Here is a 26366-nt window from a genome sequence, read left to right on the forward strand (position 1 = left end):
GTACAATCTCGAATTTCGGTGACCCGTTGGAGCAACAGGCAGACGAAGCATTCGTTCCCCGCTGCCAGCGCTTTTCACGATAGCGTCGTTCCAGTGCTGGCGGCGCCATCTGCTGGAGGGGCAGAGCGTACACGAAAGCATGGCTGGCTTCGCTTAATTCGTACCACCGATGTGAAGATACTGTCGACGTGGTATGAAACCGTATAATTTGTCGCCAACTCCCAAATTCATGAAAACGAATTGTTTTCTCATTCCAATTTGCTTTTTTAGATTGCCCGATAATTAGGAAAATTCGGCGGCCCCTTTCGCGCAAAAACAAAAAAAAAATCTGTTGGCGACTGTACTTATTTTCATAAAAGGTCGAATTTCAATACAACCAAATTTCGATACAACGAAGCGAATTGCCGATTTTACCTACTTCGCTATATCGAGGTTTACCTGTGTTAGGAGTGGGCAGGGTTAGCTGACGCAGGGTAATTGGAGATATCTAGAGGAAGCCTGTGCCCTACAGCGAACTCGCAACGAGGCAATGACGATTGCGATTGAAAAGGTTATAGCAAGTCCGACTTGCCTCCATTTTTGATGAGAATCTCAAGAACGTCGTCGACGTCCTTGCTCTTGATTGAACGAGGACGATTCTGTTTTGAGCTTGCAGGCGCTAGGTTGTTCAGCGGTAGCATCTGCAAGGAAGACAAACAATCATTCACGTAAAAGGCACATCCAAAGATTTACATGAGTGTCACAGCTGATTTCCTGCATTGACAATAGATGACGAATGGGCCTGTACCATATGCCCAGTGAAAGGAGTACCAGAACTTCAATCGGCACTTGGTGACCGTAATAACAACTACAGTTTGCAGTGAGCGACCTCAGTATGTCGCTGTTTTAACTAAAATGATCTAAAATGTAATTGAGACTTTGGACAAGCAGAAAAATACCAATAAGCACATGAAGACAAACGCTTGTATTTGTCTGTGCTTTTTTGTCCCAAGTTTGAAGTTGAGGTTTACTGTTTACTTCCTTGCACAACACTTTAGACACTTTTCGGGGCATGACAAAATTTTTACAACAGTCCCGGAAAAAGTTCCCTGCTACATTTTATATCACGTGGAACCAACAAAACAAAGAAGGAATGACTAGAGAAGGAGCATCTACGGGCTTTACCTGTGCCTGCCTCGTCTTATTAAGATGCTTGGTCGCTTCGTCATAGTCTGGCGGCTGTTTGGTGAGGATGAATGGTTCCGGAAGTGAAGCAGTCTTGGGCGACAGCAATGAGGGAAAACTTGAAGCTTGCTGCAGGGACCTGAACAAAAAGGCAAAGAACTTCTCTCTCATTCTCTGCTTCATTTATGTCAAATGGACAGACAACGAAGCTAGAGAAATTATAGGGGGAAGCTACTGTATCTATTTGAATATAACACTTTTCTCCCTAGAATCCTTAGCCTCGAAGTCAAGCAAGCCCCCTCCTCCCCCCCCCCCCCCGGCTTACATGTGGGGCTGACTGATTCAGCTGCCGTTTCAATATGGTGGCAGCCGCACTACATTTCTGGCGAACCCGATTTTATACGGCAGTGCAAATTGTGCCAAGTGGCAAACCTTGGCAGGTGAAGCGGTCTTGTATTTTCGAGCGAATAACCAGCACCGAGAAATAGAAAAATGTAGCTGGAAAGTCACGGGGTGCGAATTGTGCCCCAATGAGCGACTTCACGGCAGCGTGAGTTTAGCCTCGTGGTGTGGCTGCCTTATTCACGTAATGCAGCACCGCGTAAGAGTTTACTTATATCATTGCATGCACTCTATCGTGGAATCATGTCAATGTTATGCCGACTGTCCCAGACATCGTCCCATAACTCGTCCCAGACCTCATCCCAGACCTAGTCCCAGGCCTAGTCCCAGGCCTACTCCCAGGCCTAGTCCCAGGCCTAGTCCCAGGCCTAGTCCCAGGCCTAGTCCCAGGGCTAGTCCCAGGGCTAGTCCCAGGCCTCATCTTCCCAAGAGCTTTTGTGGATGGCATAAAGCTTGATTTGCTTTGAAACTTGCCGAGACTGGAGGCCGTTGGGGGTTTTCATCGTAGGGTGCTTCCCCTGGCTGTAGGCCATGGCGCGACCACTGCTCCCACCGCGCTGCGGCTCTCCGCTCAACTGGTGGTTGTTGTTGGCATCGCTGCCCAGCGCCAGCGCTGCCGCAAGGCTCTGCTGCTGCTGTTGCTGCTGTTGCTGCTGGTGGTGGTGTTGCTGCTGCTGAAGGAAGTTGGCCAGCGAAGCCTTGACGGCCGCAGACGTTGGCGACGGCGAGGCGAGGCTAGGGGCGAGGCTTGGACTGTTCATGCAGTCTGCAACGAGGCAAAGAAAAAGATGGTAAGATCATGCATCAGGGAGGGGGGCAGCACAGCCTTTCCTTGCATTGTCCGTCAAATTACATCGTATCAAAATTACGGGGTTCAATTCCCTCGAAACAATGTACGGGTTATGACAGACTCCCGTGGTGGTGAAACCGTGCTTACATGCAGCTGTACTTGGCATCTCTGCGTAGAACGCGTGATTAGCCGCACGGCGAACTAGCCCTGGAGGTAGTTGATAATAGTGGAGGCCGTTCGACACGGTGTCATTTTGATTTCGGCTGCGGAGTCGAATCTCGGCAGAACAACGCGCGAGGTGGCGGTGGTGAGCTCCAGATTAAATTTGACCACCCGGGATTCTTTAACCAGAATACGAAATTTATTTCAAATCGTTGGACACACGCGCGAACTGAAGAAGGTCGGAGACAAAGATGTTTTGCAACACCCGATAAAGAAAGTCCAGCCTCCCCTTTGTAATTTAAGCACATGCAGTTGCAGCATACGACTTGCCATGTGGCTTGGAAAACATAATGAGTAACGCGCACCTAAAGCTAACTGTACAAGCTTTGTTGGCATTCCACACCCAAGTGAAGTGCTCCGAGAGGTTGCACTGTAGTGGAAAGAGCGCACGAAAACTCGCTGCACCTGCCTAAGAGAGGGTCATCACACCGGCCTGCCAACAAAGGACAAGGATGTGTGCTGTCGACAGACACCGCCTCAGCCATGACAATTCAGGCTGGGTTTCACAGGCACAAACAGGTCTTGACCAACTGAAGAAGCGCATTTCCGACGTGGCATCGCTGGCAAAAGGCTGCAGCAAAACGAGCTTAGGAGAGTTTGAATGCTTACTTGGTTGGTGGGGCTGTTGCTGATCTTGTTGTTGCTGTTGTTGCTGTTGCTGTTGTTGCTGCTGCTGTTGTTGCTGTTGTTGAGCTTGTTGCTGCTGCTGCTGTTGCTGGTGCTGGTGCTGCTGCTGCTGCTGCTGTATCTTGTTCTGTAGGTGTTGCTGCAGCAGCTGACGCTGAAGCGACTTGGTGTCGGCAACCGTGGCTGGTGCAGCAACCATACCGGTACCGGTGCTGCAAGGGGGCAAACAAGAAGCAATAAAGGCCATCAATAAGGCTGGCAATGGCAAGCAACTGCTGCTTCAATGACGGTTACTGCAGTGGCCATTGTTTGAAAGGTCATCAAAGGAAAGTTATACATATGAAATCCAATTAAAGCAATAAGTTAGAGGTCCAAGGCGCTACTTTTAATGAGAACAAATCCTTCGCAAGCGAAAACATGACGTGAGCCTAAAACAGGGTTCCTGCTGCCACTCTCAGGTGCACCTTTGCATTTGCACAAAAACCCCTGCGTGCCACAGTTCAGCACAGACTTTGGTGAGCCACTACGAAAATTTGCTTGCCCTGCCGACTCTGACCTTGTCCTAACATCCTTTTAACTACAATTCTGAAGAGGCAAATTTGCTCCATTTACTCATTGTTTCTTTTTTTCTTTTGAGGAGAAAGTTCTTCAAGCAGCCGTTTCGAAACGAAAGTCTGTCTCGGCAGCTATTTCTGCATAAAGGCTGGCATGCGCTACGCATCCATTACTATCAAAAACTAACCAGTTTGGAGGCACGCCAGCACCAGAGTGAGTCAGTGCGTGGGACGCTAACTATTTCGTACCCCGTGAAAGGTTGGCCGGACGGCACATGTGCGGTTGCACAAAACCATCGTCGTCAGCTGTGTCGTCGCTAATTTTTCAAGCCACCGGTGCTCTTGCTGACAAGACCTAAATATAGAATTTTTTTTTCCCCAGGATCCTTAATGTCAAACGCACCTGGCCAAGTACATCCTGCAGACGCCGAGGCAAGTGGCATATTAACCACAAAAGCCCAGAGATGCAAACAGGCCAGAAATCAACTATCTCGAACCTGTCTTTAATCAAATTCTTTTGTCGTTCTTGTTTTTTAGGTCCAAATAACTTTTTAAAAAAAATTTTGTGCAGCATACAGCACGATTCCACTGGTTTGAGTGGATTATCTGCAGAGACAGAAATGACACAACAAATCACAGAACAGACTGTATAAACAGGCCTGCCAACCACAGAACTTGAATACTACGGTCGTAGTGTAAAGAAACTAAAATTTGCATTGGTGAACGTCTTTGCACTGGTGTTGCTCAACAATGTTTTAGAAAGCTTGCGTCCGCAGGGTGTGTCGTGTCAGCTGCGGTTACACACTGGCTCTATAAGTAGGTGTCTCCACTCTGCAGGTAGGACTACATAAGGGACGTGTCCGAGAAACCAGGCTACGAAGAATCGGTTGCAAATGATTTGGGACCGATGTTTATTGCCATCTCTGATTGGCACTTTGCACTATGTGTAGGGTTGAAACCGGGGTGATTTCTCTCCGTTGCAAGATGAACGTGCAGGCACTGACCTCGCCACGTTGCCCGACGTCAGCAGGCTGGTGGTCTGGGGCTGTGACGCCACCATGGCCTGGCCCGACGGCGACAGGGTGAGGGTGAAAGTGGTGATGGGTGGCGTGACACTCTTCAGGCTGTAGGGCGTGGACACCTGTTGCTGCTGTTGCTGCTGCTGCTGCTGCTGCTGCTGCAACCGAAGCTGAGACCTATCGGGAAGCGGGAACGACAAATACGCCCGTCACGACAACAGCCGCATTCGCTTATTCGCTTTCGAATACCCTTTTTTTGGCCGAGAGTCGCCTGCAGGCAACACGCCGGAAAAATTGTTTTATTTTTCTGTGCCGAGCTTTGGTTCTAAGTGCAGGGTATGCGGCTAAATGCGTTCGACCGACACTGACTGACAGGCAGCAGGCGTCATTAGTTGGATTAGAGCAGGAACGAGGAAGAAGTAGCACGGCGAGCAACTCGCTTCCCTTTGAAGGCATGGTTAGACGAGAAAAGAATGATTCAAGAGACCCCCATCTACAGTGGTATCAATCGGGTAATGTAGAGGAAATGCAATGTACACTTCTGTTTCACACCCGAGGAGAAATGTGTGTACAAGTTCCACGTGAGGCCATAGGTGGCCTTGGTGCAAAAGCTCGCTTCCAGCGTTCAACCTGGTATTGCTCGCCTCTTGTGGGAACAGTTTCCACAAGACGCTTTCTTCTTTTTGTTGAATGTCCTTATTCTCAATGCATGATTTTTTCACATTTTGGTGAAAAATAAACGTTCCATTCGGGTATTTCCATTTCGTCCTTAAAGGGTCAATAGAAACGGATCAGCAGAGTGGCCGAGTAGTAACCAGGACAAGGAATTCTGCCGCAATATTTAGAACAACCGAAAATTTATCAAGTTGTTGGGGATTCTGCAGTACTGAAAGGAAGGCAGGCAAACACAAACAGGATGTTTTGTGTTGTCCTTTTGTTGCTGCATGTGTCCGTTTTGTATGTTTGTTTCTACTTGGTCCGTTTCTGCCTTCCAGTGCCACGAATTTTGCCACGAGGATATGGCGATACTGTCACAGGACATGATAGCCTTTGCCTACCAAGAAAAATGTGCACATTTCACAAAACCAAAATGGAGTCAGACCAGGCATAGCTCTATGTCTCCTGTAGTATGCTAATGAGGCTGGCTTGTTAAGCTGGCTACAAGCAAACTGGCTAAGCCGTCTATAACCAGGCTATAATTGGTTCTGGTTTCGTATTTAACTGCAACAAGCAGGCAATTTTCGGAGCCATTCTCGTGAAGAAAAAAAAGAAAAGATGCACAGTAGAATCAGGTAAACGTGGTAAGCTCGCTACATGAAAATAAGGACACGGACAAGCTTGCCTTTGGAGTTCGCGCTGGAGCTCTTCAATTCGCTTCTGCTGGATCCTCATGAGCTCGTCCTCCGCTCCGGAACCAGATAAGTCCGTCTCGGAGGCGCTAACCGCCGGGGAGTCCTGCTGCCCCATCATCAGGTCGCCGCTTCCATCAACCTCCATCGGAACCACCGACGGCGGGTTCCTGCATTTGACGAGAGGCGTAACCATGAATCCCCCAATAGCCACTGGACCCTGACATCACCGCAGACTAAAGGTACCGATGACTTAAAAAGAAAAAAAAAAATTGCAGTTTTGCTCAAAAGGCACAGACTGACAGCAATGGCAAGGTTCAGCATTGCACCGAATCTTCTCGGACGGCGTTAGGAACAGCACCCTGACGGCCACCAGGTGTTTACCAGCAGATACGTTTACCAGCATTAAATGGAACTGATACGTAGGAAACAGACACTACTAACACTTGCGGTACCTACGCTCTGTTTCCAGTCTGGTGTATTGCCAGTAAGCATGTCTCACCATTCTAACAACCAATTGCGCCCGCCCCCCCACCCCTCCACCTTTCACTGGAGTGTTTTGAGACGGTAACTCATGTGAGACTACGACCGAAATCCCGCTCACCCATCATGCATCTCCAGAGAAAGACCCAGAGACGGGGACTGCGGGGAAGAGAGGTCGGATATGTCCGTCGCCTCCACGGAGGACACCGGCTGGTCTGAAGAAGAACCGCTGCTCTGAGTTCCAGCCGACCCGATGTCAGAGAATGGCTTTAACCTCTCGATGAGCTGTGGCTTGGACCCCGACACGGGCAGGTTACGGCGCTTCAGCTCCGCCTTCAGGTCGCTGACTGCATGGGCAAAGGATTGTTGTTAAGGGTGTGCGAATACTGTACAGCAGTTTTAGAACTGGATATCGAATCGAATCAAGAAGAAAACAAATTCAAATATTGAAATGAGTATCAAATATCAGAAATTGTTTTAAAAAAATCGAATGCTTACAAATTTTGGGTTAGAAAACACACAGCTCCACATGCTTGGGAATCTCCTGGCATTGAATAACAAGAATCAAGTAAGCTATCGGTAACTTAAGCAGACAGAAATCAAGATATACAGTACTGCCCACTCTTATGAAAGGGAACAGTTAAATTAATATGCCACTGCTGATGGCAGCTCAGTGCTAGTATACGAAGGTTAGGAAAGTACTTCTTTATCGATAGCATACCTGATGAATAGAATTAAGTGCTTTTCTCCATCTGCAGCTAAAGAATTAGTGACATTATGTAGTGCTAAAGAAGAATTAGGTTCTCAGTTTAATAGTGAACCTGTGTTTAAAGGCAACCTTTTACCGCATATTGAATTTCGCTTTCTGGTTTTCCTCTGAACTATGGAAGGGCTTTCCCATCTCTAGGGCAGGTGGGTTATCGTAAAACCAATCTTTGCGACAGATGAAAACGTGGACCGCTCGTCACGTGACTCAACCCCCGCTTGTGCATAGCCATCGTTGGCACTGTACGGGTCCACGATGCCTGTAAAGAGCAGGTGCTGCTTCATTGTCAGGTTATCAGGTTCGGCATGATTTTCCACCTCTCAAAGGTTCTTGAATATGGAGGATCATGGCAAATTCGCGCGATGCTATGTCATGCCACATCGGGTTCATCTCGAAACACATCACACCTCATACCTTCCCTCATCTCTCCCCACTGAGAGAACTACATGGCTTGTGGCAAGCCGAGACATTCTGATTCGTAACTAGATTATTAACCCGCCCCAGACTAGTATTCCCTCGTCTGTATATTCTTAATGTTGTAGCTACTTTTTTCTGGAACCAACAAATCTGAATCTGAACCTATAGCAGCCTTTGAAGAATGATGCAACGGTGGGCTCACCCTTCATGTCCTCCAGTTTGGACCGTTGGCGTGGCAGGTCCGGCGTGATCGTCATGGTGATGGGAGGTGAACTGACGGTGGGCGGCAGAGGGGGAGGCGGAGGGGGCGGGGTCGCCAGCTGTACAGGCGCCTGCGATGCCTCCGACACCACTGGCTTCTGAGGGGGCAGAGTGAGAAAAAGAAAAAAAAAAATTGTGGGCCCCTCGCAAACGTCCGACAAAAAATGAAACAGCAGGCGAACAGTCGCAGACGACTAAATGGACCATACGCCGTGACACGGCTCTCGGGGGTTGCAACTCGTGTGCTACAGTCACGAAATTGGTGAGACGTTCCCTCGTGTCAATTTAAAGGATGATCCGATTGTAAAACACTGGGAATAAAATTGACACTCCTTATTTGATTAGCTTGGGCTGCTCATCTAAAAAGACTACTTGTCTTTTTAGACAACGGCAGTATAACAAGATTAAAGTAATAGAAAAGACGCTCATTTTATTTTGTTAGTTTCTTTCTTTTTTGTTTGCAGTAGGGTATTAGACTAGGCTAGCTGGTGTTCTATCTTGTTGAAACCGTGCAGAACGAGACAAAGGACGGCAAGAAAAGGTGGGACAAAAACAAGCCCCACCATTGTTGTTTGTAATCTGTTGATCGTGGGTGTATACCCATGAAAAAAAAAAAATAAAGTCGAGACATCTATGTTTCCCCAGAATCAACTTTCCAGCAGTTATGTGAGCAAAACATCCTGGTGCTCAAAAATATGTATGCGTGTATGCATGTGCACATGTATGTGTGTATGGAGTAGCGATAGAAATATACATGTAATATGTACGTTTGTATGTATGTATGCGTGTTTGTGTGTATGGAGTACAAAAGCATGTACATACAATGTATGTGTGCGTATACGTATAATGCAGAAATGTGCGTTTCTGCAAAGGCAAGTATCACAGAAAAAAACTAAAAAAGCAAGCGAACAGTATAAAGCGCAGTTACAAAAGACAAAACAGAAAAATAAACACCTGCACAGAGGTTTCATTTCAACCGGACTGTGTGTGTACGATAGGCAGGTCATTAAGGTGCCGGCAGTTGAGAACAGACACACACAAGGACAAAAATCAAACGATCCAGGCAAGAAAAGAGGAGAGAGAGCGGCAAGAAGAAGAATTGAGATTGACAAGGCAAGCCACGTGCTCCAATTTTCAGAGCGTGAATGCCATCCCGACCCCGTAACCCTGGATGCCGCGGAGGACCGTGTCAAATCCCAGAGAGCCTCCCGGGCACTTGGAATCGTGCCCGAACCGTCGAGCACAGTGATGCTGCACCCCCCCCCCTACTTCCCCCTGCAACCAGTCACACCACGACAGCAAAGGGGGGGGGGGAGGGGGGGGGTGTAGCACACCATGAAATGCGTCCCTTTGTCTTTCTCTTAGCTGCTTCACTTAGCCCTGGCCAGATGGGGAGGCTGAGGCCTCAGCGTTTAAGAGGTTAATTTTCCTCACATACCATAGCGCGAGGGCAAGAAAAAAGAAAAAAAAACAGGAAAGTGTAGGAAACAAAAGCACGACTGAAATGAAGAAATCACCAACTGGCACAAGGCTCGTTCTATCAAATGGTTTTATGACGAGCATTTGCCTTGGGCCTTTCTATCCCACAGAGTCTCAGCAGAGCACAGACGATCAGTGAGTCTCAGCTTAGTGCACGGAACTGAACAGAATGTTTTAGCATTGTGCAAGTGTCAAGAGAGTGCTTTAGTGCAGGACAGACATGCTCCTGTGGAGTACAGAGGCTGACGGCGTTTACAAACAGTGCAGACAGTACACCACATGGGGCATGCATTAAGTGTTCTAGCGTAGTGCAGACTTCAGTAGGGTGTCATCATAGTGTAGGTGTCAAGGTAGAGTTTTACGATTGCATACACGCCAACAAAAAGTTTTAGTGTGAGTTAGACACGCTATGATGGAGTATAAAGAGAGACAATGTTTACAGAGAGTATAGACAACTACAGCAAAGTGCTAACAAGGTGTTGGTGGTTTAGCATAGCATAGACTTCAGTAGTGAGAGTTAGCGTACTGCAGGTGTAGAAGCTTTTAGCACATTACAGGCATCTACAAAGGGATTTTTCATGGCGTAAGTGTCACATAAGAGGCGTAAGTGACAAATACGGAAAGTAGTTCAATCAAATACGGAAACTTCTTTTCTTTTGAAGTACAGCCACCAGGACCAATCTGACAACCACGTGCCCGTTGGTACACACCTCTGCAATGTCTTACGAGCATGAAATGTAGTACATACATCTCTGCGATGTCATTTTTTCATGCTCGATAATGAAGCCAGTATTCTAATGCCTCATAAGCACTCTGCTTCCACAATGGTTGTCCTGGGATTATTGCACTGAAGGCTGTAGGGTCTCAATGTTCTTACGCTGCAACGAAGTGCAACTGGCAAACTCAACCTCCTATATCAGCTGTCAACCGGTAACTCACCTGAGCTGCAGGCAAGATGATCTGCGGATACTTCTGTTGCCACTCGAGTTGCCACTGGAGGAAGAGCTGCTGCTGCTGGAGCAGAAGCTCGTACGACGATTCGGATGCCGCCGATGTGGTTGGCTGGTTCTTTTGAGCGCTTGGTGGACCCTGCGCAAGCAAGCGTCAACCAGATTTGTCAAGTAACGCCACTTCGGTGTAGCAAATCCCCGCTTGGTTTCACTATTCTTCAATTTGCGAATGACATACGTTTGACCACCCTTTTCTTTCATTTCGACTCGAGTAGAAACATCATCCAGAACCCAAAAATATTGTCTAACGATCCCAAACCAAAATGCCAACTGATCAAGTACACAAACACTGGTACATGTACTAACATTGACTGCAATCAATAAGATAAGGAGATATAATATTTTAGTGTGGAATGCCATCAATAAGTGAGCAGCCTAGATTTTTTAAGAGAAAGGGCAACAAAGAAAGACATTTAATTTCAGAATTCAGGTAATTCCAACTAAAAATGGCTAAAATATTCTGAGGTATATTGACCACAATTTGTAGATCATTTTGGCAACAAAAACGCTGTCTAATGCTTTCATTATTTCTCGGAGACTGATGCACAGCTGCTGTGATTATTTCAATTTCCAGTGAATAAACTCAAACATGTGCTGCCTTCTTTACTTTTGCTCCTTACCTACTAAGTGTACGAACAGAAACAAAAAAAAGACTTGAATACATAAAGACATTCTGTGCACTTTTCCTAGCTGCAGTGACTTAATTTCAATCTTATTAACCTCTGTTTGGGACACAAGATGTTTAAAAATCTTTTTCAGACCAAGGAACAAGGTAGCCAATTTGGGATCCAATGATGAGAAATCTCGGAATAATGGCACATTGGATTCCCTTAGCACACGTAACAAAGCGCGTGTTAACATATTGCATGTAAACACCAAAGGCTACAAACAGGTCAAATGGCTTGTCTGCATAGCTAGTATCCATGAAATAATTTAATTTGTTGCCTGCAAGTGGCAAGCAATAAAAATAGCTTCCTCGGAAAGAACAACAACCTCAGCATGAACTGGTGGTCTAGTCGGTACAGCATTTTTTTTTTAGCTTCCAGGGCCACAAGATTGTTAGGAAAAACCAACAAAGAAATGCCATGGATACTGACTAGCAAGACCACACATCACATGTGCCAACTAACAAGTTGTTAGTTGATGCCCATGACGTGTTTTTGCGTCCTCATGACCCTCTGCCTTGCGCTGCTGTACAAACAACAACAGAAAAGCTTGCAACGAGGACCAGGTGGAGTTATCGCACAGCTGAGCACAAAATTATGAGGACCGAACGAAAAGTGAGGAGTGGGAACTCAAGTTCACCACACCAGACCACGACATTAGGTTTCTCAAAACGGCACAAACAGTAAAATAAGACAAACCTAACCTAGCCAAACTAAACGACAGACAAGATAATGCAGTAGTGTGGCTGTGGGCAAAAAAAGAACAGAAAGAGAGACGAGCAGCACTAAACTGCACGCAAACTGAGGGCCATCCATAAGCAAACAACAAACAAAACATGGGCAAGATAGTGCATTTCTGTTCATTAACAGAGAGAATTGTACAACTAAACTGCACGCTTGTTGCAGTTGCAAGTTAGTGCTTATGGTGTACCCTCCTAGTTTCCTTGCTTTCGTCGGTCATTTTCGTGCTAAACCTTTACCAACACGAAAAAGGGCCACCCCTAGACCACCAAACAACAAACAAAAATAAGCAGAGGTAGTGTGGTTGAACGCACAAAAAGAAAGAATAAGGAAGGAAAATGAAAGCAGAGAGAGAAAAAAAAAAAAACATCCCAGGCACGCAACATGACAGGCTCGCAAGTGAGCGCGGAGAGGGATGGGGGAGCTGGTGCGAGACGCAGTGCGAGGATTGCAGACGACGCTGGCGAGGCGCCAAGGAAGGCCCGCGCTCACCGCTACTCGCGAAAAAGACCGGCCCCGCCAACAGCACCTGAGACAAAGCCAGCCCCAGTGAGCCACTGACTGGCGAGTAGAAGGGAACGGAGGGGTTCAGCGGGCGTGTGCCTCCCGCTACTTGGCAGATGAACAGACGCCGCGACGGCGCAACCGTCCGAAAAACTAACGAAAAGTGCGCAGCGGTCGAAGCAACTAAAGGCGTAAATAAAACGCTGGCGGCGACGGCAGCTGAAGCTGCAGACAGCCAAAAGCGTAATCAAGAAGCGAAGGAGAGAGCTATAGAGGGAGGACGGGGCTGGGACGCAGCGAAGGGTGGAGCAGACGGCAAATGTACTTCTGCCGCTGCTGGCAGACGACGTGATGGCGAAGGCAATTATAACATACACCGCGAGTGGTTATTTGGGTTGCCAATGAAAATAATTTTTGTCTAAGCAACTGCTGCCTCATTAACACTCAAATATTGCATGTAGACTTCAGCGTCGCTTTTGCGTCATTATGTGCTTGGCAATGGTGCTTGCTCATTTCGCATAGACAAAGAAACGGAAGCGGACAAGTAAATATTGTCGTCTGCAAACACAGCCCTCAGGATATGGTGCCCAGACAGGTGAGATACCATCATGAAGCCACAACACAAGGCTTTACCTTGCAAGACTGTGACCCCACAAGATCTCAATCAGCAAAAACTTGACCTGAATGAATCAAAACATTCCAGGTACGTTTGCAAAAAGACAGAAGGCCAGCACCTGGGACAAGACCAGCCTTGGTGAGACATTGCATGGTGAGCCGAAGGAAGAGAAGGGGGCTATTGAGCAAGTGCCGCCTGCCACTTGGCAGTTGAACAGATGCCTTGTCGGTGTAGGCAGCCGAAAATGAACCAAAAGTGCATGTTCGAAGCAGCTAAAGGCATAAAATGCAGGCAGCAACAGCAGCTGAAGCTGCAGACGCTCAAAGTGTAATCAAGGAGCATCGCACGTAGAGGTGGAGGGAACATAGGTTCAGGAGTCGCATTTGAGTGAGCGGGGAGCGGAGAAGGAAACGACAAGTACTTCTGCTGCTGTTGGCAGACGATGCGAGTATGAGCGCCATTATATACGTGCTATCACGAGTGCATTTGGGTGGCCAATTAAGACCAATTTATGCCGCAATTACTTCTGTCTCATTAGTGCTAAAATTTTGACACCGAGATTGCATACTCGGGCCAGCTTTGTGTCACTATGCACTTGGCACTGATGCTCGCCCGTTTTTGCCTGGCCGAAGAAACGGAAGTAGGCTAGCAAACACCATCGTCACAGTAGAAACACTAGAAGAAATTCTGGTGCTAGTTTCTGCAAGCAGTGCCAGCATGGTTGTTTAGCTGAAATGGGTAATCATGTGAATGAAAACTCCTAAAGTACTGTGCCTACAAGTCCTCTCGTTCTTGCTTACACCGTGTCATCACTGAAAATGCAGTCAACGACTGCTTTTCCGCACATCCGATTTTTCGGACATTCCCGATAATTCGGACGCCTTCACAGCACTGACACGTACTCCATAGAGTCAATGTATAGAAACACCTGAAAGTTCCGACGCAAAAAACCTTTGACGCGTCCGATTTTCGGGATTTTTTTGCAGCCAGTCCGAAACAGCATTAATCGAAGCCACCAGCGCCGCCACGTTGATTATAGCACCGCCTCAAATAGGCGTTCCCGAACGCAGATCTACTGGCAGCCGTAGCCACCGCCGCGGCAACGCTAGGCCTAACTACTTCGACGTTCGCTACCAAGCTTCTTGCTGTTCGGTGCCGTGTTTTCCACTGAAACAATTCGGCGCTGTTAGCAAGGGCGCGAACTCCGCTTTTGTAATATTCGCCAATGGCTTCGAAGCTCGGAACGCACGACGCGTTGCATAACGCCGGTTTCCGAAAGTCAGTTTCGCCCCTGCACAGAAATGTTACGCGGTGAAGCATACCGTGAGTGGGAAGGGGGCAATTGTCACGAGACGCGGTATGTGCGTTCCTTAATTTATGCACGCGTGCACCCGCCGTCTCCCGTCACACTGCGAGCACCGACACGCCTAATAGGTGTACTGGCGGGCATTTAAAGCTATTTCGGACGTGCCCACGTAGTGATTCGAGCTCTCGGGGCAGTAAAACGCATGCATTCATCTTTTTTCGGACTACCCGATTTTTCGGACCTTTTTTTCGCGCCCCCCTAGGGGGTCCGAAAAATCGGACGGCATACCCAAGATTGCACGGCTGGCCAGTAATCATCGTTGCGGCCACGCCCTGCCAACTCCTGTGATGCACCTCGATTCCATTCAAACTCCGTACACCGCGGCGGTCCCGCCGCGCGAGTCAACCGATTCGGCCGCCGGCGAGGAAACGAAGGAGTCCGGCCCGCCGGTCGCAGCGGCGGGCTCGACTCTCAAAATAAACTTTCGCGACGCCTCCTTCCTTTCTCTCCGCAAAAGAAGCCCCTCCCCCTTCGCGTTTCGTTTTTTTCGGAGCCTCTGCCGGCGGCAAGTTACGGAGACCGAGGCACGTGTACTGCATCGTCAAGTCGCGCAAAACAACGCCGGAGCAAGCGCGGCGCGAGAATCGTAGCCGTGCGAGGACGCACGCGCGGCAGCAATAGCAGAAATAAACGCAATTCGAAAACTGGACTCCGACACAAAATGTGGAACGGGGGGGGGGGGGGGCGTCATCGAGTCGGCGAAAACAAGACGAAAATAAACGGCGACGCGAGAGGTGGCCCAGCCCGCAAAGTGGGCCGAGTGTGTGTCCCTGGGAAGAAGAGGCGTGAGGTCCGCACGTGTGTGACGGAATGCGTCGTCAAGTCCCTCCACGCCTCTCGACGACTCCGTCGTCGTCTTGAGAACTCGACGGCTTCGCCTAGAGAGCGCGCGGGTTTACTCGCACGCACCTGCCAAGGCGCTTTCCTGGCAAGTGCGTTAAAAAAACAAAGAGCGAGAGAAAGAAGAAGAAACATGTTTGTGCCACGCTGCCGAGAAAGCATGCTTGTGCTACGCTGCTTCGGAGGCTTTCAAGCTGCGGCGACACAATAGTGGCCTCCTCCCTCGGGACGTGTGAATGTCTTGCCTCTTCAGCATCCCTAGCCTACCTTCGAGAATTTGAAAATTAAATCACGTCACAGGATTTTAACACGTTGATGCTGCACAGCGGGTCATGAGAGGCACCATAGCGAAGAGGGTCCAGATTGGTTTTGACCGGCTGGGGGTTCTTTAACGGGCATCTAAAGTGTGGCACTCGGGCGTCTTTGTCTCCCATCCTCGTCGGCTAAATGCGACCATTGCAGGCGAGAGTCGAACCTACTGTCACGTGGTCAGCTGCAGGACGCCACGCCACTACGGCCGCAGTCATAGCTGCTGAATCTCTAGGAAGTTTAAGCCCCTGACTGAATCAAGCATTTGCGAGTGTTGCGACTGCAGTGAGGAAACCCACGAGGGAAGACTCATTTGTGCCTCGCCAGAAACATTTGTGTTTTACAAACTGCCCCGAAATGTTTGTTTTTTCCTCATGTGTGTTTGGGAGCATGGGTTGTCGACATCACTGTGTCTTTTGTTTTTTTTCTTGCTTTGCCTCCAACATTTTCCCATTGTTGTCGCATGTTTTCCCACTGTCAGATGAATCACAGGAAAAGCTGGCACCATCTATGCTCATGCTTGTCTAGTTGTTGCCCCGTTCTTCGCGCAGGTGCCTAAGAAGTCAAGTAGTACGTCTGCTAACAAGTGTGGCTTAGAAACCCTACCCTTCTTTACCACCTACAAGCGTTAACATTTCCTTAAAGCTTTGATAAACAAAGGTAAATACATATCAACACAGATAAACGTAATGTAGAATTAAGTGACACCTGCAGCTCTGGAGGTCAGTCAAATGAATGCCCTTTGAAGGATTACGATTTGGTTTTGGATTGAAAACTGGCCTGCCTTTTTTTAGCCCACCAAGTATGCCTTTGTGGACTACGAGGGTGCTGTAGCTCCGGAATAACTCAGTCCACTTGGTGCTTGTTGTATGGAAGTAATATTTTGTTGAAGAGATAGTGCCACAGGCCTACCGTAAAAGCTGATGGGATTGTTAACTGGTCAGCGGTAAGAGATAGCTAAAAGACAATTAGAGTATTGGGGGAAAAAAGCAGGAAAAATATGCAGACGGGTTGTCATGGGCATACAGAACTTTACTACCAAGGTAAGGCAGCGACAGACAGAGTGCTACATTACGATACCAAACAGGTAATCAGCTCCCACAGGCTAGGTGACTATTTGTCACCACCACAATTTAAAGAGGATGTCATTAGTGATCGTCATCATCACCACACCTTGACTGTACTGTCTATACAGTAAAACCTCGTTAGAATTTCATGGGACCAAAAAAGGAGACGCTCAAATTAACCGAATGTCAAATTAAAAAATGCATCAAGAAAGCAATAAACAAGTGCTTGCTACATCAACATGCCTTTATTGAAGAAATCTGCAACCAGTTTCTTCATTGCACAAAACCAGCGTGGAAGCTGCAATTATTGTTTCATGACTGATAAGCACTAGCATCAGTGAGGGCCTCGAATTAACTGGCGCGTGGCCAAGCAGACCCAAATTAAATTAGAGCTTGATGCCTGTAAATAATGCGTATGCTTCCTGGTACCAGAGGGTGATTCCGGATTGTCGAAATTTCCAAATGAAGGAGAGTCGAATTATTGAGATTTTACCGTACATCGCCATGCATGCACTCTTATTTTCGGCTGGTGATGGCTTTTCATGAAAGTGTCGATGTTATCGTGTTATGCCTCTTGCAGAAAATGCGCTTCCTGTATTTGAATGCTTGCAAATGCTGCTGTCACTTTGGTAGCGAGATGTGTGCATCATAATCCAATTATAATTTATATTTTTATTTGTTTTCTCTCCTGTAACGGCCCTCAAGTGAGGGCTAGAGTATTCCTAAATAATAATAATATTAAGTGTCTTGTGTACACAGTAGCACATTCTAGAATCAATGAGAACATGACTGCCCTGGAATATATGATGACGCAGGCATATTTAGCCGAACTAGAGCACAGCGATTCAATTGAACGATCGTCATCCGTGTTTGCTGTTATTGCGGTCAGATAAGCGCCACTTTGCTTTGATGAAGACGAACACAAATGACTCTAAAGGAGACCGGCATTCCGTAGCACCACAGTCAATGTGGCATTATTATTGCGGTTTGTTATTACTAATAATAACACGAAGTACCATGCACTATGACGTGCCACTAAGTGCACATTCTGGCATACTGTACAGGCTTCAACTGACAGGCCTTTCTTTAATTATTATTTTTTAGCAAAGTGGAGCATCTACCCGTTTCTAACTTGCGCACCTTTCTTTCCGAAGAAAATTAGTCCAAAAACTTCCTGCACTTTACAACTGGAGTTGCAGGCATCGCAGGACAAACTTGCAAAGTGTTATTCTAGGTGTGGGCTGCTACCCTGCTCGTGGTCGCTGCAAGGTTCTTCAAGAAACGTAGAAATGCCAGAAACGTCGAAATGCCACGAACCACTTGGAGGATGATTTGTTGTGATCCATGGGCAGCGACAGGAAGCTGTCCGACAGTGATAATGATGCATATTAGCAAGTGTAACTCAATTTACATTCTGCAGCATCTAACTTGTCCCGATTGCAAAAACCCGAGGCATGCTGCTTTCTTTTTTCAAAAATTTGGCGCAGGTTAGATTTGGGTGCAAACTGCCTCCGTATCCCCAACACATGAAAAGACTGGGCGTGCATGAAATTGGAGTAAGATGGGCTAGGATCGGGCAAATACGGTAAACAGAATCCAACAAACGCGAGACAAATGGACGGGGTGCAGTTCGCCTCACCTTGTACTCGTGGAATTTGATGGTGCGTGCCTTCGGCTGCGCCTTTGACTTTGACTTCTTGCGAGCCGCTTTGCCGCCACCTGCCTGCTGCGGTTGTGCTGGAGCGACCGCTGTGCCCGTGAGAAACACCGTCGTCGACGGTGTCACCACTGTGGCGCCCGAGCTCAGAAATGACTGCAGCGGCGATGGTTGAGGCGTTAAGGGAGCTACAGCTTGCTGCTGAAGCTGAAAAGGGAAAATGAAAAAAATAAATAAAGAAACACAAGTCTGTTGTCATGCGACTCCCAAATGACTTGCCTCTGTAGTCCTTTTATCTGCATATACAGTAGTTCAGCACTTGTACCCTATGGATACAAGTCCTGAATGACTTTTGCATCTGCAGCTGAACCTCAATATATAATGAATGCAGATATAACAAGATATCAGATGTAATAAAGTAAATCGATAAGATTTTCCTTACTGATATCATGTAAAAGATATGCCAGGAGTGCTTTTTTTTAAGTTAAAATAAATTCTTAAAAATCACCTGGAGTATATAACACAAATTACTCATTGAGCTGGATTACTCAAGAAGGTGGACATTACTTACAATGGTAATCAAGATACTTAATTGAATAACTCAACAAAATCACGCTGATACCCATTTTAATTCATTCCTTCAGCACGGTTACTGTGATATTCGAACTGAAGCCTGTGATTTCACTAGGCTCATCCACATGGAACGAAGTTTGAAACTAGCACCAGTTTTGAGATAAGTGCCATAATACCTGTGGTAAAAAGGCGTTGTTGTTCCACTTCCATTTTTCAACAAAACGCCTTTTTACGCATTGAAGCTAAAAGATTCCTGGAACACCAATGCGTTTGATCGCCAACTTTGGGAATGCATATCTCGAAACTGGTGTCATCCTTAAACTTATTTCCAAGTGGACATGACTTTCGGAGTCACCAGCTACAATTCATTAATGCAGGTGTAGTATTTAGTCTAAATTTAATGAGTGATACTTCATCATTTAACCAAACATCCGTTTTCATTTCTCATGCAAATATTGTCCACCTCTAAGGGCAATCTCGCTTAGAAAGTGGAATTGTGCCACATGCTACTGGTGATTTAAAAAAATTATGTTAACGATAAAAATTAACTGTGTGCTTATAGTAACGAAGATATGTTGATGTCCTATGTGACTTCATTATAATGAGGTTCAGTTGTACACACAACATCATGCAACTATGCATGGTACAAACTGGAACAGCCAATGAGAAGTCAACAAAATATAGCTCATACATTTCAATGTTTCCAACGAAAAAGATATCACTGATGCATAGCATTAGACACGCATCCACAGCTAAGAGACTATTTTGTGGGCGTTCGTGCAAAACGCAATCTCTAGTACTTAGCACCAAAGTTCTAGTAAGGCGTTCCTATTAAAGCTGGATTGTGTGGATTCACACGGCGAGACGGATCACCTAATCAGTCCACAGAGGTGTGAGGCCTGGTAGAGCTGCAACACTTGAAATGTGTAACCTATTCTGCTTTTTATTTTGTTTGTTATTTCTCTTCCCACTCTCTTTTGCTATGTATGCCCTTCCCCACCGCAACGTATTTGCACCCGGAAGGAACTGCATATGAATAAGTTGTGCCGGAAGCAGCGAGCTTATGAGGGACTTCCTTTTGTGCGACTTGATTTGACGACACGCAGAACCACGTCGTGCTCGCCCGTGGACTGGCCATCCATCCTGTCGAGTGAATCCGTGTCGAGAGCGGACCGTACCGTACAATGCTGTACGTTCACTGGCACGCAAAGAATAACAGGCAATGATACAATCCCCAATTTCATGCGCCGCATTTAAGGGAGGGAGAAAGCGTCCTGCTTTTATTCTCTTCGGCAACCTACAAATGAGGAAAACCAATGCCCAACAAAGGCGTGTAATGGCCTCTAGACAAAATGACAAAGTGCAATGCGAGACGGCCCCCTTGTGACCTCAGAAGAAAGGCCTACATAGTCGCTTAAATTATTAGCTCCTACACGGCGTAAATGTTGCTCACGATATAAATGCAGCATAAATCACCAAAGTGCTGGCAGAAAACAGGTGTGCAGTTAAAGGAAAGAAGTACAAACAGAGGCGCTGACTACTAAATGAATTTCGTTGTTCAAAGAACGCATATGCAGGAACATAAAAGGTGACAGGGTTACTGAACATGACAATACAAACACATGGCAATGTCAGTAAGTTCAAGAAAACAGCGTCAACATTTGACCAACAGCGACTGTGCTTGTACTTGTTTTCTTTAACCACACATCTACTTTCTCCCTGTACTACGATGCCTTGCGCTGAATTTACGTCGTGAAAAATGACCAATTCGCTCAAATCGCTCACTCGCCCGTGATGGTTCTTTTTTTTGGCTCGTTATGGGTGACGATGGATTTAAAAAAATCTCAAGAGAGGTTGCCTCTTGTGCTCGAGTCTCACCTGATGCGAAGCGCAGAGCGAGGACGTCGTTGCTGGCGCGACAGTTGCCACCTGGACCATGGGTGCCGGCAGCGCCGTGGTCAGCGCCACCGGGGGTGAAGCGCGCGGACTGCCCGCGGAAAGCGAGCTTGGCGAACCCTCGTGCAACGTCCCGGACGACGACGATGACTCCGACAAGTCTATGGATGGCAAACTGCATGACAAAGCCATCGATAGCGTTCTGTGGTCAGCTTTGCAACAGCACTCGTAGCTACGCAGTTGCAACAACCAATGGCAGCTGACCATGTGCTCATTGATGCCCTGTGCGGCATTGTTCCGTGAGATGTGTATAACTGAGCTTTGAAACGTGGCACCGGCATGAGCGAATGTCACTCTTATGTGTCTCTGCTAGTGGGATTGTGCCTGTAAATGACTTCTTCCTCAGTGGTTGACATTAGCGCACGTTTGCTCGGTATTGCTGCGTAATAAGTCAAACTAGTTTGGACTCCTTAACAGAGTTGCACTGGGGATCTTATTTTTATTCGGCACATAATGGTCATGAGTAGTGCCAATTCACTAAAGCACAAATGCTTCTATGTGGTACGGAGCAGCCAGTACTTTCGTGTTTGGCACATCTCATTCGATCATTCTACTTACGCAACACCAAAACCCCACATTAGACGCACTAATCCTTGCCTGTCAGCCTGCAGGCGTCATTATGCACGAGGTCCAATAAATACTTCTTTGTACGTTTGCACCCTCGAATGTGAGGTTTCCTTTTTTTTCCATAAGAGCGAGGTTAAGAGCTACACACTTTCAGCCAAAATCTTTGAACAATTAAATTTCATCCAAGTGAAGTGTGACTGCACTTGAAACAATTGATGAAGCAAGGCTCACCTGCTTTGCGACTGGTCATTGGAGTCCTGGCCGGGGGAGGGCACAAGTGAGTCGCTTCCGCCGCTGTCCTCGTCGATGAGGAAATGCGGGGGCGGCGGGTGCTTTCGGCTTTCGCCTTCGCACGTCCGCCGGAAAGGAATCTGGCCCTCTGTCGGCAAACAAAGAGAGAGAGAGAGACAAAACATTTTTGAAAATAGCCCAGCTTCGTGACAGAACTAAAGCCTCACTTAATGAAGCAAGACAAATTGAAACGCTCACAAATAACCTAAGCACCGATGAGAAATGACATGCACACTCCAGCACACGTCACTCCACGACTCCTAAGGCTGTAAGTAGTTAAGCGGCTCACATACTTTTGACAATAAGTGTACTTCCATATATTGAGCTGCAGCAAACTGCAGGGTGAGTTTCTTTTCAACAAAATCAGCTGGCAGTGCTTTGAAACACCAAGCTGTCTGGAGCATTGTCTGCCTACGAGAATGTTATCACACAGCACAAAGTCGAAAGCGACTTCACTGCTGTCGTGGCCCGAGAGAGGTGTTGCATACTTGATTGCTCAAGACTCCGATAAAAATTTCTAGTTATTATAAGCCTGCTGCATGGAACTGGGCACAGACTGCACGAGGTATCACGCAAGAGCCCAGGGTTGCCACAGTTGTCACACCACAGTTGCCAACCACATTCCAGCCTCCACTGCTACACCAATCTGACTGTTCGTAAAGTTTAGCATAAACAAGCAGATCACAAACGTCTAAGGACACGAGTAAGGCATTTCAGCAAACAACTTAAAGAGAACTAGCACTATCTGTATCTTGCAGCATTATGGACGAATGCGTAAATAGCCACACAAACTGCAAGAATACTCTCAAGTAAAACATCCCCGCGAAGGACAACTGGGGTGCGATCTTGTACGCGTTCCAAAATAGAACGGAGGCGGTTCGTTCCACCGAGCCAAATATGATTCGTCAATTTGAACCATGCCAAGCGCCATGACATCAATTGTGACGTGATATCTGCTGTCAATCATTCCGTGTCGTCTGCTATTGTACGAACGGAATGGAACATACCGCCTATTTCGTGACGTAAAGAACGAACCGCCTCTGTTCTATTTTGGAACGTGTACAAGATCGCACCCCTGATTGGGAGAGTATTTTCTCAGCCTCGTGTTGCTTTTTTTAAACCCGACACCGGAAAAGAGTAAAAACACTCAATGTATCACACCGACATGTCTATACGAGCCAAAGTTAAAAGAACTCCAAATGATGAGGAACTAGCCGTGCGCATCTAAAGCACCTTGTAGCAGTTCCGTTTCATCTGGTGACAGATGATGCGACGCTTCCACGCGCGCACACACAGGCCACCTAATTTTAGAACGGCACACGCCGAAGCAATAGCAATAAGAGAGGTGGCAAGAGCCCTGGGAATGACAGCTGTCAGTCTTCCGAAGAGGAAGCAAGACCCAGAATACCTAGACACCAATGCAAGGCCTTTTCGGTTCCCCTTTAAGCGTGGCATTGAGAACTCCGTGCCAACCACCACTAACGTGCTTCTTAGTTTTGCTTACACTCCTTCCACATTGCTCCCCTTTAAAGGATTTCGGTGCTCTTCCAAGAGATTCCACTGGTGAGGGACACCACCAAAGTGGTGCCTCTCTTAAATTTTGTATGGCTAGGCTTACATTTGATCCGACGCATTTTTGCTAAAGCTCGAAGATTGTTAAGTACAACACAAATTCAAGGACCCTAAGCTCGAATCCCTTGCCTCTATTTTTAATAAAAAGAGGCATGTGGGAAACTCTTCTGGGAGTTGTCTAGGCTTCCGTAAGCATCAAGCCACTTGCTCATCTCCATGCAGCCCGGTGTCATTATCTATGTTATCAGACTTGCTCAGGCCAGTACAAATGACAGCGCTGCGGCAACACAAACTGGTGCGGATGGCAGCGCAGGGAGCATTGATGACGCAAGCAAAGTACTGCAGGTGGCGGCACCAGGTGCGCTAATGGCGTTCCGTTCATTATAAGTCGTTATTGCTCTTTAGCACATTATCCATGTGCGTCGCACTATTATGAACTGTGACCAAGCGTACTCAGGTGGAGACTTTGTATGGCACTGCCACGCAGGCCGCACCTTGAAAGCGATGTGCGATGCCGACATAGAATGTTGACTGCTGATAGCTTAGCATGCTGTGTTCTTTTTGCTTACTTAGCATAGAAGAGAGATGTGTGGGCCCATATCTTGAAAGCGATCTGCAAAAGTGGCAAAGTGAGGTGTGTGCTGAGAGCTCCGTGAGCGCTGTGTTCTTGCCGCTTCGTTGGCATTGAAGCGAGAGGCAGCACAAAGATGAATTCGCTCGCTGTTGCGGGCGCCATCTCGAAAGTGGTTGTCTTACGGGACAGACAAACGGACGGAGGGACGGACAGTTTTCTTAAATGGGTAAGCATCGAAATGCTTCTGCATTTAAAATTCACCATCATAATGATTATAAGCATAATTCATTTATTCCCAGTGCAGGATGAAGGACCTTGTCAGTAATCTCCAATTACCTCCGTCAAGCATCAGTTGACTTCATCCTATGCTTGCAAGCTTTGCAATTTCACGACACCGCCCAATACTCTACCAACCTCCACTGCATGACCTGCCCAACTTCAATTTGTCTTCGTAATCTTGACTAGAATTAAAAGACAGAACGAGCTTTCTTTACTACCAAGCTGTGAGCCACTGAACTAAGTGTGCTTACAATGGCAAATGGCAGGCTTAACGTTAAGAGACGGGAAGAAAGCGGCATTGATTACGGAGAAAAACGCTGGTACAGCCTATATTCTAGTTTAGATTAGGAGGAACACTGCAGTTGGGCAGGCCATTTGATGCATGGAGAGGATAACTGGCCATCTAATCGTGTTGCAGAATGGGTGCCAAAGGAAGGGGAAGTGCAGATAAGGATAACAGAGGATTAGATTAGGCGGTGTGACAAGATTAGGAAACTTGCAGGCATGGATTGTGGTCAGCTGACGAAAGACAGGAGGGTACCGTACACCTGGCCATGCTGGTATGGCGTTAGCTCACCGTTAGCAAGGCGAACATGGGAAAGAGGACACCACGCACAGCGCTGAACTAAGCCTAATTATACGTCATATACGTCAATTATATATCAGGTTCTAATTATACGGTAAACTGGGCAAGTTAGTATGTATTCGTGTGAGAACTTAAAAAAAAATAGACCATGATGGAGAGACGGCATATTGTTCAGTCTTCTTTCCATCCTTGTTTACTTCTCAGGCTGAACTTTCCACAGAAAAAGAAAAGTAGGCTGACGATGACACAGATGACACAGTGGAACAAAACTACAGGCCGATTGCGACAATGATAATGCCACTACTTCGGTCAATTTGAATATTGAGTAAGTAAGGAAAGATTATGCAAGTCATTTATCTATCAGCATTCACGGTCGCATCGTTATACTGTCTGTTTGACTTCTGATAGTGGCAGAAATCTGCAGGTCACTACTGCAGCGCAGACAACATTAAGTTTTTTTCAACTTTTTTTGAGGTTTCCACACTGCTTTAGATGATACAAAGTAACTTGTTGTAAATGCCAAAACTCAAGCCTGTAATGGCGTAATACTTGCATAACATTATGGTTGCACACACTCTTGTTTTTTGTTGCTTCAGAACAAGCCAGGTCGGTGACAAACAGGGTGCTTCATCAAAGACATGCACGCACACTGTAATATGTAAGCAGCAGCTGGTTTTCAGTGGCCATTGCGAAGGCGCTACATAGCATCTGTGAGCCAAAAGAACACCACCGCTCGTGCCACTTTCGAAATGCCACGTGTCCTGGCGCGAATCCCACAAGAGTTGCAGAAGAGATACGAAAATGAAACATTTCCTAATGCCAAATGCAGGCTCAAGTCAATGCTAACCTGCCAAAATAAAGTTTCGTGTCTACATTAAATCACACCTCTTGGCACCATCTGATTTGCATATTTTTAAAAGAATGCAAATGCTGGTAGCTCAAGGTCTGTAACCCAATGGTGGCAACACAATTGCCTTTGCAAACTAGAACTGGGTAATGCTGTGGAGCAATCGAAAGCCTCAATTAATTTGCTGATTGGCTGAATGACTCACTGATCAACTGATTGACTACCTCACTGACTGATTGGCTGACTGATTGAGTGAGTTGGGGAATGAGTGAATGAAAGGGGTTCAACGTTCCAGCTCAACAAGCTGGGTTACAGAATTCATATTAGTGGAGAGCTCCAGTTTAATTTTCGACTATGCGCACTGAAGTCAAGCACATAGGCATTTCGGCATACCTCCACAACCAAAACGCGGCCACTGGAAATGGGAATCGAACCCACTACGTCCCCCTAAGCAGCAGGATGCACCAGCCACCGCTCGGCCTATGTGATGCGAGTCAGCCCGAGGTTTCCCAGAAGCGAAATGATGAACGTGGTGCCGGATAGAAACACGCACTTACCAGCCCAGTACTGCTGTAGCTAGGTATGAAACTAGAGTGGTTGGCAAATTATTACTATACTGACCTATTGGTTGGCTAGTTGGTTCATACTTCTTGTGGTGGGAAACAACGTGAAGATGTGTCACAAAACGACCTAACAGGAAATAGTGTCACTTGCAAGTAGCTTGTACGACAGGCACATATTTTTAAGGAAGGTGCCAGCGCATGCAAACACACTTGCACCACGAAAACCAACCAGATAGCTGTCAATTTTCAT

General features: G+C 46.9%; 1 protein-coding gene across 6 annotated transcripts in view; it reads right to left on the bottom strand.

Moving 5' to 3' along the window:
• The window catches only part of LOC139048920 (myocardin-related transcription factor A-like), a 263394-nt gene that overhangs the window by 7244 nt on the left and 229784 nt on the right, over positions 1–26366 (bottom strand). For all 6 annotated transcript variants that reach the window (XM_070523883.1, XM_070523879.1, XM_070523884.1 and 3 more), the window contains 12 exons: positions 21636–21783; positions 20760–20952; positions 18291–18515; positions 10473–10622; positions 7996–8152; positions 6732–6957; positions 6121–6297; positions 4764–4955; positions 3188–3417; positions 2041–2332; positions 1165–1303; positions 572–680 (listed from right to left, as the gene is read on the bottom strand). In XM_070523883.1, the coding sequence (XP_070379984.1) occupies positions 572–680; positions 1165–1303; positions 2041–2332; positions 3188–3417; positions 4764–4955; positions 6121–6297; positions 6732–6957; positions 7996–8152; positions 10473–10622; positions 18291–18515; positions 20760–20952; positions 21636–21783 (2238 nt within the window). The remainder of the gene's footprint in view (positions 1–571; positions 681–1164; positions 1304–2040; positions 2333–3187; positions 3418–4763; positions 4956–6120; positions 6298–6731; positions 6958–7995; positions 8153–10472; positions 10623–18290; positions 18516–20759; positions 20953–21635; positions 21784–26366) is intronic.

The sequence above is a fragment of the Dermacentor albipictus genome, chromosome 8, assembly GCF_038994185.2.
Source record: "Dermacentor albipictus isolate Rhodes 1998 colony chromosome 8, USDA_Dalb.pri_finalv2, whole genome shotgun sequence".
In the NCBI taxonomy this organism is placed as follows: domain Eukaryota; kingdom Metazoa; phylum Arthropoda; class Arachnida; order Ixodida; family Ixodidae; genus Dermacentor; species Dermacentor albipictus.